Source organism: Beta vulgaris, chromosome 2 (assembly GCF_026745355.1).
Source record: "Beta vulgaris subsp. vulgaris cultivar EL10 chromosome 2, EL10.2, whole genome shotgun sequence".
NCBI classification, from domain to species: Eukaryota; Viridiplantae; Streptophyta; class Magnoliopsida; order Caryophyllales; family Amaranthaceae; genus Beta; species Beta vulgaris.
In genome coordinates, this window is record NC_079203.1 from 35,579,791 (window position 1) to 35,593,931 (window position 14,141).

The following is a 14,141-nucleotide window of genomic DNA, read 5'->3' on the forward strand; positions in this document are numbered from 1 at the left end:
TAGAGGTCTGAACTTTGGGTGATAATTTTTAAAAGGTCTGAACTATTGATTAACCTGTGTAGGTCCCAACTTTAGGGGGTCTTAACTTTTAGCGGGCCTCGACGACTTAAAACTGAAGATTTTTTTAAAAATCTCACCTAGTTCCTACATCCCTCCCTCAATTAACCTTTCTGATGTGACCCAAGTTTTACAAGTGATGACCTATTAAGCCAGTCTTAAGTCACTAAGGCCCGCTAAAAGTTAAGACCCCCTAAAGTTGGGACCTACACAGGTTAATCAATAGTTCAGACCTTTTAAAAATTATCACCCAAAGTTCAGACCTCTATTGTTAATTTTATAAGGCACGATGGCACGACACGAACCGGCCCGGCACGGCACGTGGGCCGGGTCGTGCATGGGTCTTAGATTTTACAATTTGGCACGAGCCCGGCACGTCACAAGCATTTCTTGGCCCGTTTTGGCACGGCACGTTGTGGCACGAGACACGCGGGCTTGGCACGTGGGCCGTCCCGGCACGGCCGCCCACCTCAATTTAAATATTTATTACCTGCGTATCTGTTCCATAGTCCAAACCCTTCTTATACCCCTTCTCAGTTTCCTCACCAATTGATGAAAAAACAATGGTGGGAACTCCAAATCCACCAGCCAAATTATCTCTATCCTCTCTCCTCACACTCCTCCCTAACTTGTTCAAATTCAACAAATTCTCCGATGCAAAATCCCACCTACTCTCTTTTATTTCCTGTGATTCTCAACACACTCTTCACAATCACCTTCTTCACCCTTCATCTCACCTCCCTTCTCCTACAAAAGCCCTCTATGATACTGCAATTGCTGCTTATTGTCAATTAGGAAATCCCCATTTTGCCCTTCCCGTCTTCAAGAAGATGAAGCGTCTGAAACTCAAGCCAAAGTTGCTGACTTGCAACACCTTGCTAAATTCATTTGTAAAGTACCCTTCTTCCCATTCTCTTTCTAGTTGTAGAGAATTGTTTGATGATATGTCTCGAATAGGTGTCGCCCCTAATGTTAATTCATTTAATATTTTGATTAATGGGTATTGTTCGCAATTTCGATTTAAGGATGCTATGGATGTGCTTAAACTTATGGGTGAGTCTAGTTGTTTTCCTGATAATGTAACTTATAATACTATTTTAGATGCTTTGTGTAAGAAGGGTAGGTTGAATGAAGTTAGAGATTTGTTGGCTGATATGAAGGATAAAGGGTTGGTTCCTAATAGGAATACTTATAATATATTGATTAATGGGTATTGTAAGATGGGTTGGTTGAAGGAGGCGGCTCAAGTTATAGATTTGATGACGCAGAATAATAATCTGCCTGATGTTTGGACTTATAATATGTTGATTAATGGGTTGTGTAATGATGGGAAGATTGATGAGGCTTTTAGGAAGCGAGATGAGATGAATAAGTTGAAATTGTTGCCGACTGTAGTTACTTATAATACGTTGATTAATGGTTGTCTTAAGTTTAGGGATAGTAAAGAGGCATTTGGATTGATGGATGAAATGAGTGATAGGGGAGTTGAGAAAGATGTTGTTACTTACAACATAATGATTAAGTGGTTTTGTGACCAAGAGAAGATTGAGGATGCAACAGATGCATTGAAGAAGATGGAAGAGAGTGGGGTTTTGCCGGATAGTGTGACTTATAATACTTTGATTAATGCATACTGCAAATTGGGGAACTATGGAGAAGCTTTCAAGATTATGAGTCAGATGGGTAGGAAGGGCTTAAAGATGAATACTTTTACATTAAATATGTTTCTTCATACTCTTTGTGAGGACAAGAGGCTTGATGAGGCTCACCAGCTTCTCAATAGTGCCATTAGACGGGGTTATATGCTTGATCAAGTGAGCTATGGCACTTTGATGACAGGGTACTTCAGGGTTGAAAAGGAGGAAAGTGCTGTGAAGGTCTGGGAGGAGATGAAAGAGAAAGGGATCATTCCAAGTATTGCCACTTATAATTCTTTTATTGCAGGACTCTGCAAATTAGGAAAAACTGACCAAGCAATTAACAAGTTGAATGAACTTCTAGAGAATGGACTTTTCCCAGATGAGACTACATACAACACCATTATCCATGGGTACTGCTGGGAGGGTAAGGTTGAGGCAGCGTTTCAATTTCACAACAAGATGGTGGAGAATGCATGTAAGCCTAATGTGTATACATGTAATATTCTTCTACGTGGACTTTGCACTGATGGAATGCTCGAAAAAGCTATTAAGCTGTTCCAAACATGGGTTTCAAAAGGCAAAGAAGTTGATGTAGTCACTTATAATACATTGATAACTAGTCTATGCAAGGAAGAAAGACTTGAAGATGCATTTAACCTCGTCAAGGACATGAAGGAAAATGAGCTGGAACCAGATCAGTACACTTATAATGCCATTTTCAATGCTCTTGTCCGTGCAGGGAGGACAACGGAAGCAGAAGAATTTAGGGAAAATATGATTCAGGCTGGCAAGTTACAGGATCAATCCTCACAGCTTGAAAAGACTGTAACAGATGAGACTGATGTGGCTGGAGTGGAGTCAATTTCTTACGGTAAAGACTTTTTAGAGAAGATAAATCAACTGTGTAAGGAAGGTAGGTACAAGGAAGCGATGGACATATATCAAGAGGCTACCCACAAAGGAGTTGCTGTTGATAAGACAACTTATTTCACTTTGATTGAGGGCCTCCTGAAGAGAAGAAAAGCCTTATCAAAGGGAGCTCATTGACATCAGATGCTTTGATGGTTTCTCATGACCAAATTGCTTTCACAGATGAGGCATTTAGATGTGAATCATCCTATAACTGGGCTGAGGTACTTACTCTAGAAACTGCAAACATATTGTTTGTCCTTCCTTTGCCACTTATTTGCATTTTACTTTTCTGCTTGGGTCTTGGTTTTGACAAATAACGTGAGATGCTTGCTTTCCACATCCTGGCCAATATGAAGCTCTTAGTTATTAGTGTCTACAAATCTACATTATCGATCTCAGTTTGTCTCATGGGAGTATAAGCTGTTTTCTTGTTAGCGTCATATTTTTATTCAATCTTGAAATCAAATGATTTTAGCATGTGATCCTGAATTTTGTCAGAACTTTGATATCTCTAAAAAGTAAATAGGTGTCACACTAATTAGGTCATTGGGTGAGATGACTTGAAATGTATGAGATAAAACAATTTTATGTCTTCTTTTGTGTTATAGATCTCTCGTATCTAATACATGTAGAAGACCTTGAAGGATTCGTAGAGTTTCATGCAATTTTCTTTAGATAATGATGCTATTTGTAGGTTAAAATGGACAGATCAAGAATAGAAACTTGGATTATTTATAAGCACAAGGCCATTTTAATCTTAAGCCCCAAGTTCTTGCACTAAGCTTTGACCGATGAAGCAACAAGCTACAAAGACAAAAGATTTTTGATCCATGAAGTATAAACCAAGTCGCTATGACAATAAGAGAGTTTTCATTCAATTATTAACACAAGTAGGCCCTAGTTAGTGTTAATACTAGGGTATCGACATATACTCCATTGGCTTGTAAATACCCTAGTTACCTATTTAAATGTAGGCTCTACATAAGAAAATCGATGGCTAAGATTTTGTGAAAAGCTGGAGTTCGGGGCTTTCTGATGCTTGCTGAGAGGAAAGATACTACCAACTACCAAGGGTCGAAGAATACTTGGCTCTTTCACAGGGCTGCTCAATTTCAAATTGCCACAACCTTTTCCATACTTTTCTTACATTACCAAGTGCATGTTTATGAACTCTTGTTGGTTAGTTCTAGGAACTAAGTAGTTTCATTTCCAAGTGGAGTTATTTCAAATGATGCGTAGGTTACAAGTTTTGCTCCTCGAGGTTAACCCTTGAAGAGCAGCCTTGTCCTGAAAACTTCCCTAAGATTCCACCGCCACTATTAGTTAATCCATTTTTCTTTACATCATTGTGATCAGGTATACTTCTGTATATTTTCTTAGTTGTATTTATGTTTATACAGTGGCATATAGTTCGGTTTATTTACAACGAATTTTCCTCTTTACTTTTTTCGTTAGGACGGGACATACGGGGAATGGGAATGTGATTTAAAACATAGATGGTCTAATCTAGTAATCTATGATATGACTTCTTGAAACGACTATAGCATAAATTGTGAAACTATGGTCAAGTGTTTAGGAAGATAGAAGCTATGGAATTGAAGTTATGCTTGAGTATAAATGTATTTGATTGTTTAAGGGGTGAAAACAATATAAACCACTACAAGAGTTTTTCTTGCACCACATCACAACTTATGGTGTTATGCACCATGCCTTCAAACCACGCTAAGGGAAAAATATGTTTTCGCTTATTTTGCTGAAGCAAATGGAAAAATATATGGTGAGATAGGGTTGAAGTTCTAGAGCCCTTATCAAAAACAAGATAGTACAAGCGAGATTAAGGGAGGAGGTATGTTTTATTGATGAGAATTGGAGTTGGACACAAAATGACCATGTTAGCACTAATGAAATGGAAGAGTGTAGGTAAGGATTTCGTAGCAATTTTTATTTATTCTTAATACAATCCTGCTACGGAACCAAGAAGCAAATGCCAGATTTTGTTGAATCCCAATCACCGATCCAATTCACCATCCGACCTTTTAATCTACAAAATTTCAAATTCGATTATGAATACCATATATATGAACAACAATGTTACTTTCCGCGTAGAAGAAATCCTTGTAAGTAGGATCGTAGAATCTATTAACTTTGACGCTTCTTTCTAACAATGTATTTCAACAACCTTGTGTAGCCCAAAATGTTTGATGGGCCTAGGCGACCCATGAAGGGGAAGAAAATTGCACCACTTACAAGACAAAGAAAGTTTCATCTCGAAGTACATGATAATTTAGTAACTCCCCAAGCTTATAGGATAGTCATTTTTTTAAAATCTTTGACTTGGACAACTCATTACTCACATACACATATATGCCTCATATGTGGGAAGTTTGTAAATTATTCCATGAGACTCTAATTAATTCCTGTCAATACAGTTACTTATCTCCCTTTTCTTTTAGGTTCACATCATCCTAAAGTCATTCTCTAGACATGTTTCACACATTTGCCACTATCTAGCATTTAAGTTTTTGTACAAGATTGCGATAAGTTGCGTCTATTGTGTTCTAGTGGTGTTTGAGTTGCACTTGATAAGAATTATTAGTGTTCAGGCATGGCTCGAGTTTGAATGTTTAGACACTTATCCAACTCGGACTTGGTTTGAGCTTGCTTATCTGCATTCTGAGGAATTTTTTCCCTAGATAATTTTAGATTTAAAAAATACTCTCTTTACGCTGAATCCAAAGGTATTTCTCTACGTACCGTCCATGTAAGACGGAACCACAACAACCTCTTTTTTTAATTTATTTTGTGGAAGTAAACCGCTAATCGATCTAGCGGTTGACTAAAAGAGAAACCGCTAGCTCAAATAGCGGTTAAATTTCGAGTAAACCGCTACTCTAGCTAGTGGTTTATATTTCTTTTTCTAATAATGAAAGCAGCTTTTAAAATTAATATAAAGTTCGTGAATACAGAAGTGAATCACTAAATAACATCAATTGGTAGGAAAATCAATTTGTCTAAGTAGGCAACGCATGTTTGATTCCCACTGCATGCAAATGCATATAACTTTGAACTGTTGCATTAAATTCACTGGGGAAAAAGGAGATATGCTCTTTGTGAGCACGTGTTTCTTGCAAATCAAGTAGTAGTCTTACCATCTCTTCCCTAGATTGTTAGCTGTATGGGAATTATATTTATTATAAATATAGCGACTGAGCTAACCTGCTACTCTAACTAGCAGTTATGCTATTGAACCACTCCTCCCTGAGCTGTTTACTGTAATGATGAACCGCTATTTATGTTAGTGGTTTACTTAACGAACAGCTACTTCAAGTAGCAGTTTTACCCAAGCTAAATAAAAAAATAATTTGCTGCATCCCAGTTCTACGTGGACCGTATGTAGGGTATAGTTTTTGTTTTAGGGTAAAGTGAGAAATATTTTCATTTTTAGCGTTATCTTGGGGAAATTTGCATTTTGAGTTTGAGCCAAATATTGTATCAAGCTTGATTATGTAAAAGGACCTGGCGATACATGCAAATATCGGATTTTTGTGTAGGTCATGTGCACATATTGAACTAATTAAAATTCAAGTTCGTGCCAATATCTTCGTTATGACCAACTTTTATGCACGCATTTAACGAAGACTTTTTTACCCCTTTCTTTGAGGGTGGGGGGGGGGGTGTGGGTCAGGGATTTCCTGTTTGGTTTGAAGGACTGCTTATAGTTTTATTATCTATGAATCGTTCACACTTCCTTTTGGAAGATCGCTCCTATCTATTATCTTGATTTGTGAATATTGAGCCTTTGAGATTCATTGCTTCTCGTAAGCTTTTGAGTCAAATTAAGACCCATTCAATATCACGTTTTCGTTTTGAAATTTGAAATGGATGTTAAGAATACTCATGTGTGAGACATTAGATTGCACTTTGAAATGGAATACAAAATCAACTATCAAGTTTGTTGAAACTTGAAGCTTCTTTTTACCTATAATAGTATATTTGTAAATTCATTTGCCAGTTTGTATATGATGATTGTTTCTGTGAGTATTCTGGTGATAATAATTTCACCCCTGGTTTGTGGTGTTTTATGCACTTTCTTATGAGCTTTATTATCTTTAGCTATCTATTTTTTTTCTTTTTCCAACTGGGGTTGCCCTGGCTTCCTTTTACTATCTCGTGTGCCTGAAAATGTATTTGTAATGAGATCCACTAAAGTATGGTTTTTGTTGATTACATTTTTGCAGTGTCACAAGGTTCGCTGTGAAGCTTTTCCTGTAACATGTTAACATGTATCATGAATGGCAAGGTTCCAATTCGATATCATGACCACCATTGTTGATTGCATCTGAGAAGTTGGTGTTTTAGATGAGCGTTCTATGTAGTTTTCTGAGAAGAAAGTTGTTACATTAATCAAGAGGTCTGCAACTACAGTTGGGTCCTTGTTGAGCTGAAAGGTTGAGTGAGATTGCCTGAGCATGGTTTTACCGCCAGTGTTTCTTCGCGGTAATTGGACAGCACCAGGTAACACTGCACTGTTATTTTGCTCTATCATCAACTGCCTTACTTGAACTTCGGAAGCTGGCATTTCCTGGAGAGACCTGTAAGCGCACCTTTTTTCCCTCACCTTTGGTGTGTTATAAATCGTTTGCTGTTGTTACACAATGGACGCCACCAAGTTTTTGAGTAGTTTGAAGTCAGGAACAACCATTCGTGGACGGTCTTTTAAACATTTTATGGAGATCTTGGCTATGTAACCCAGACGGTACTCGTATCAGAATTGGGTTCATGCCCAAGTGTCCGACTTGGCAATTCCTTGAAAGTTTTGCGTGATTTAGGCCCAAAATGGAGTGAGTGTTTATATTCATGTTGGAGTGTTGAGGGTCGGACATGGGTACTTAACGTAAAATGAAGAGTCCAAGTAACATGATATCTTATGGCTAGGTACGAGAATTAACGACTAATGTATGTCTCTTTGCACATTTTTCTACAAATTGCAAAGGTTAGAAGCACAACCCAATAAGGATCTCCCATTGGTGTCCTCTTGATGGCGAGAACATCAGGAAGTGGTTATTTTGCTGAGTACACCAAGGTGTTGTTTGGTTGACATCCAATTATTTAGGAATTGCAAGTTCCTAGGAAGTGCAAATATAAGAAGTTGTTTGTTTAACTAGAGCATAGGAAGTGGAACTTCGTAGGAAGTTCAACTTCCCACACAATGGGGGAAGTTGCTTACCTAGTCCCCCGTAAGTAAGTGTCACTTCTCATGGGAATTCCATCTTCCCATAGCCTACCAAACAATTTTGCTTACTTCCTAGGAAGTGAAATATCACGGGAAGTGAAATTTCATGGGAAGATCAACTTCCCAAATGCAACCAAACGATACCCAATACTTCTAGAAGAAGAGAGTAAATTAATAGTTTGAGTATAGTGATTTTTTATGTAAGTCTAAACACTTGGTCTCTTGAATACTTTTCTTAGCTCATGATTAGTTTTCCTTGTTTTCTGGCTAGCACTGCAGTATGACATTTTCACAGTTTAAGCTTTACCGATTTGCTGTTTTTTTCAGTGATCGATCTAGAAAAACATATTAGTTGGTATAAAATATTTTTTTCCTTATTTTAGAAGTTGTAAATGGTCCAATTTTACAGAAATGAAACTAAAATTTTAACTCAAAAAATGCTACAAATTGAAATTTAAGTGGGGGTTAAATGACCCCACACCTCAAAGAATAGCTCCGCCAGTAATTCTTTTACAAGATTTTGATGATATGTAGCAAGACTGATTTCAAGTTTGCAACATATTGTTTTCAAGATTAGGAATGAAAAGAATTGTTTTTGCTCGACTATCTCGAGATCGATTAGGCTGATCTGATGCAAATTTGATCAGTTACATACAAAGTTATAACTTTACCTTTCAGATCCAGTGCTTAAATGGTTTTGGGTTATGTTGCACTTGTATATAAGCAATGTTGCTTGGTCAAGCTATATGATTTCCATCTTGTGACTAAGAGGTTAAGGATTGGAATGCTACTAATAGGGTTCTTGGGGTAAGATTTTCCTTATTCTCCCCCACTCTTGTAAGCAATGTTGCTTGGTCAAGCTATAAGACTAAGTTAAACTTATGTATGGTTGTTTTTTCAGTTGGAGTTTTTCTCCTAATCATCTTTTTCTGAAAGTTGTTGCGCCAGTATGTATATTGCCACTTTCTGTACTCTGCAATTCACAAATCGAGCCTATGAACATATAATTATAGGAGCTTGATTGCAACTTAAAGTATTTTAAAACATAGGAAGCATTCATTTAGGATTTTTCTAGAAAAAAGCAACTTCAATGAAACTTAAAAGTCAAAAATTTTTGGATTTTTCTACGTTATACCCATATGTTGTTTCAGTTTCTACGTTGTAACCTAATTTTTTGAAAATTTCACAAGTTATCCTAAAGCTTACCTTTTTTAAAGCACGATGTCCAAACTATTGATTATATGTCATTAATTTCATTTATTTTTTTAAAATTTATTGGAACTAACTTGACTTATACATTGTTTAACCTTTAGAGGGATTTTTTTTTAAAAAAAATGGTAAGAATTCCCCTGGGCTACCCTCGCACAGGGCCCCCACTCAGAGGCTCATTACAAGCCAGACGCCCCCAAACCCCCCTTCTCCCTTAAATCCCAAGCAAATGCTTGGGGGTAGAAATTGAACCCTAGACCTTGCTAGGGAAGATGGGAAAATTCACCACTTGAGCCAACTCCAATTTCAAATCCTAAGATTCGTTCCACCGCGACGATATTAATAACGTATAATCAATGGTAGGGACATTGTATATTAAAAAAGGTAAGTTTGAAGGTATTGTGTGGAATTTTTAAATGTTTGAAGTACAACGTAAAAATTGCAAAAACGTAGAAAAATCCACTATTTTTGAACTGTTGTAGTTTAATCTCAACTGTAACAGATATTGTGTAGGAGTAATTTGTTGCTCTTCGATAGGCGACGCCGCAATATCTCTATTATATAAGGGAAGGGGGGAGCAATGGTGTCCTCTTTTGAGATGCCTATTTTGCCCCCCTTTCCTTTCTAAATTACAAAAGGAATGTCAAAATCAAAACTGACACTAAAAAAAAACTACCAAAAATTAATTTACAACACTCACTCACAAGTGTTTGGATCCTCTAGAGTTGTAAAATAACTTTACAAATCACTCATACAATTGAGAAAATCACGTTATAAAATCACGCAAATTACTTAAATAATCAGGAAACTTTATTGAAACTTAAAATTAACATACAAGCTAAAATTAATAACCTAGAACGTCAACACATACAAAAATATTTACAAAAATTTATTTACAAATCACTATTCTCAAGAATCATTCACAATTAATGGTGGGTCATGATAAAAAAAATAGAGGTGTATTTATAGTGAAATATATCATAATTTAGAAGTTAGACAAGGAAAAAAATTATTTACTTTTTTATAATGTTTCCTATATATAATGAAACTTTTACATATATTTGGACATATCTTTTCTATTATATAATAGCGATTAATTATCAAGGTAAAAAGGTTTATGTAAAATATAATTCAAGAATTAAAGTACAACATATCTCTATTATATAAGGGAAGGGGGGAGCTATGATGTCCCCGAATGAAGAGACTATGTTACCCCCTTCCCATTCTAAATCACAAATTCATACAAATCAAAAAGGGCTTCAAACACAAATACCAAAAATATAATTATAATAATCACTCACAAGTCAACTAAAATCATAAAATTGCATAATTTACATTATGCAAATCACTAAAATGAGAAAACTTTCCAAAAACTTAAAAATGTACTTACAATAACCTATGAAAAAACTGACTTGAAATCAAAGTGTCCACTTTCTTTACAATTTATGAAATACTGTACTTAATTCAAAAATCAACTAAAAAATTATAATATTAGAAATCATAAATAAATTCAATAAAATTTCTATTTTGTTCATAGAATTTAACTTTGAAAAGTAAAAAAAAAAAGAATGGTGAGAGACTTAAGTGACAAAAACTAAACCAATCAAATTTTGCAACTAAAAACAATTATATTTTATATGCCTAATATTCAAATTTTCACTCTTATGCTAAAGAAAATCGAGTTTCTGTTTTGAAAAAAATTCAAGCACGCATCGCGTGAAAAAATTCTAGTTAACGATGGCAAGACTGTCGACCAACTTTTTGGCTTTATATGGCCTCACAGAGTCACAGCATGTGCCAGACCTAGTATACGTGACACACATGGACTAGTTGAAAATTTCAAACACAACTTTGTTGAGAGTTAAGACCACTATCTTCGACATGTCTTTCATGCATTTTAGTGCATTTAAAGATAAATATACTTCTAAAGTAACCAAAAAAAAGGAGATCAATAATCAATATACTCCAATAATGTAAGAAATTGTACTAATTTGGTTTTTTGTTAGAAATGGTTGAAAAGCTAGAAATATAATTGAGTCTAAATTGGAAACACCAATGTTTTTGGCAAACTTCCAAACAGATTCCAAAGTTGTGCAATTTCACATAGTAGCTTGTTATTATAGCTGGTAAAATAGGCTCGTATCCGTTGACCCGATCTGAAATACCTGACCCAAGATCCGTTTTCAACCAGAAAAATAATGACTCAAAATAGAACTGAAATTCAAAATAACTTGATCCGAATTGACCCGATAAAAATGACCCGAACTCAACTCGAAAAGTTGTGATATTAGTTACTTTTAAAATAAATTTAAGGATTTTTTTTGCATGAAACACGATATATGATTTAGCCACTGTCCATTAATTATTTAACTTACTCTCATTATTCTTATATGTATCTTTATTTATTTGCAAGATTGAAAACCCGACTTGATAGAACCCGTCCTGATCTAACCCGAGCTGATATGACCCGAAATTCATGGACCCGACCGAACGTAACCCGAACTCAAAGTTGACCCGATTATGACTCGACCCCTTATGACCCAACCCATTATGATCTGACCTGTACCTGACCCATATGACCCGTTTGCTACCTCTACTTGTTACTTGGTAATGATGGAATGAGGATTAGAAGCTTTTCTTTCACCAATCAAACTACATGATTTGCTTTTAGATAGTAGATAGATTTGTACAATATGAAACGTCTAAATTAGTCTGCTAGGATCAATTAATGGAATTTCATTGTAACGAATGTAATAAAGATAGAAGGATAATAGTCAAGAAAATAGTCTAATTAGAGGAATGTAGGAAAAGATAAAATGAATCATTCACTTTTGTAAAGGAAAAATCATGTCTTTCATTTAATAACAAGTTTAACTAACTTTTTTTTTCTTATGTTACTTAGATTTTTGAGAATCAATAAGAGGACATTGGACATCCAAGTTTTGTATTTTAGATATTGTTTAGAGATATAACAACTAGACCTATCCGTTCTTAGATATGAGTTGAATGACTTTGAAATTCGAATAATTTAAGTCATTTCACTTTGACCACGGATTGAGAAATGCTCAACTCCATTAACCCTTAATTCCAGTATATCAATTAATACGCTTTTTTAACTTAAGTTTTAAAATCTTGGTTGATAGGTACAAATTAACCATAAAAAATATTTTAGATCTTAAACTTAAACCTCTTCTAACTTTGATTTCACCCTACATGCTAACAAAAGAAAATTCTTCCTATCAAGATTGACTTGAAGTCATGTATCTTGGTTGATAGATACAAACTAACCTTAAGAACCATTCTAAGTCTTAACTTCAAACCTCTTTTTCACCATTATAAATATTGTAGTAACTTTAATTTCACGCCACATAGTAATATACTTACAAAAAACAAAATCTTCCTATCAAATTTTGACTTGAGGTCAAGATATCCAAACTTTTTGACTCAATAAAAGGTTTATCATCAGTATGGTTCAACTTTTCACACAATAACTAACCCCTAACACTACCATAAGAATATTAGAAGTAAACAACTCACATGGAAATCATTACATTGGTGACTTGAAAGAGAATAAGTCAGACGTGGGGTGTATGGAACTAAACTTGGTGAAGTTTCCACTATAGACCGGCTTCAAGTCATTTAATAAGCCCCAAAATCAATAATTATATTACGTACTTGAGAGTTAAGACTAAGTGCCTTTACTAGTCTTTCGTGTATTCGTGTAGAATGAGCAATTTGCACCAACACATTTAAATACATTGAATCCAAGTTAATTTTGTTTTTCTTGCTATGTTTTATTACTTTGGAAATTTCTTCATCACATGTTTTATGTCATATGTTACAAAATTCATATTGGTCTTTGTGAGAGAAAAAATTATTTAAAGACAAGATACTATTTCTATTTTTGAAGACTTAAAATGTACGTTGATAAATAATTCGGGACGTATCGCCAGGGACAAGAACTAGAGTATTAACATAAAGTATATCTTTGAACTTCACCTCAAAAGAAAAAGTATAACTTCGAAAATCCATATACCATTTCTTATACCTTGTCTTCTTATTTTAGTTTATACAAGTGAGTGTTATTACTATATTCGTGCTATGTATAACTGATTGAAACACACTTTTATATCATGTAAAAAAAGTACAACATTATTATTTTATTATAAAAGTTATTGTGATAGAAGATAACAATTGCAAGTACTTTATTTCATAGGTAAATTAGATGAGTTCTTTATTTGGGATTTGGTGGGTGAGATGAGTATTATTTTATAGTTATTTCTTCATTTTCTTCAAAGGTGGAAGGTAAAATTGTAGAGTGAGAAATGATAAAAATTAGTGGATTTATGACTAGAATTTTAGCGTTTTAATAATTAATATAGCTGGAAATATAAAAAGTTTTGCAATTAAAATAAGATGGAGGGATTATTATATTTGAAATATTTATAAAAAAAAAATTCAAAGTAATAATATAATAATAATGTTATAATCTAGATATTTAGTAAATTATAAATAAGAATATACTTTATCCAATCATTATTTTTTTTATTCTCCTACATACTTTTAATTACAACGATGTAGACAGTACATAAGAAGAAGGAAAATTATCTTTGATGACTCTAACTACTAATCTATTTTTCCAAATAACCTTGACTTTTGTACCACTATCTTCAATAATCCTAAAAAGACACTACAAATAACCCCGACTCTTTTCAAAGATTTGGCCTTTTCTTTTTCATAAACAATTGCACTATTTATTTTTTGGATTTTAGTGCAATTTTTTGCTGTTGTTTTCATTAAAAAGTTAAGTAGATAATCAACACTTTTATTGTTTAATTGATTTTTTTTATAAAATATTATTTATTTGATCATAAATTTAAGTTGTGAAGTATGAATTTAACACCCAATATTGTTAATGAACTCAATGATATCATAGGAATTCCAAATTCGAGATTCATAAAAGTAAATGTATATTATATTGGGTTAATCATTTTGGGGTCTCCGAGATGAAAATCATGGATTAGCCCCTATCTGTACTACCAAAGACCACTCTAATTTCACAAAAGTTACTACCTAATTTAGTAATTCTA

At 34.4% G+C, this 14,141-nt stretch overlaps 1 protein-coding gene across 1 annotated transcript; it reads left to right on the forward strand.

Moving 5' to 3' along the window:
* The first annotated feature begins 572 nt into the window (after positions 1-572).
* Positions 573-8,219, forward strand: LOC104886847 (pentatricopeptide repeat-containing protein At2g16880). Its single transcript, XM_010671376.4, has 2 exons — positions 573-2,830; positions 6,848-8,219. The coding sequence occupies exon 1, from the start codon at positions 621-623 to the stop codon at positions 2,742-2,744; it is 2,124 nt and encodes a 707-aa protein (XP_010669678.2). The 5' UTR covers positions 573-620; the 3' UTR covers positions 2,745-2,830; positions 6,848-8,219.
* Positions 8,220-14,141: the final 5,922 nt, after the last annotated feature.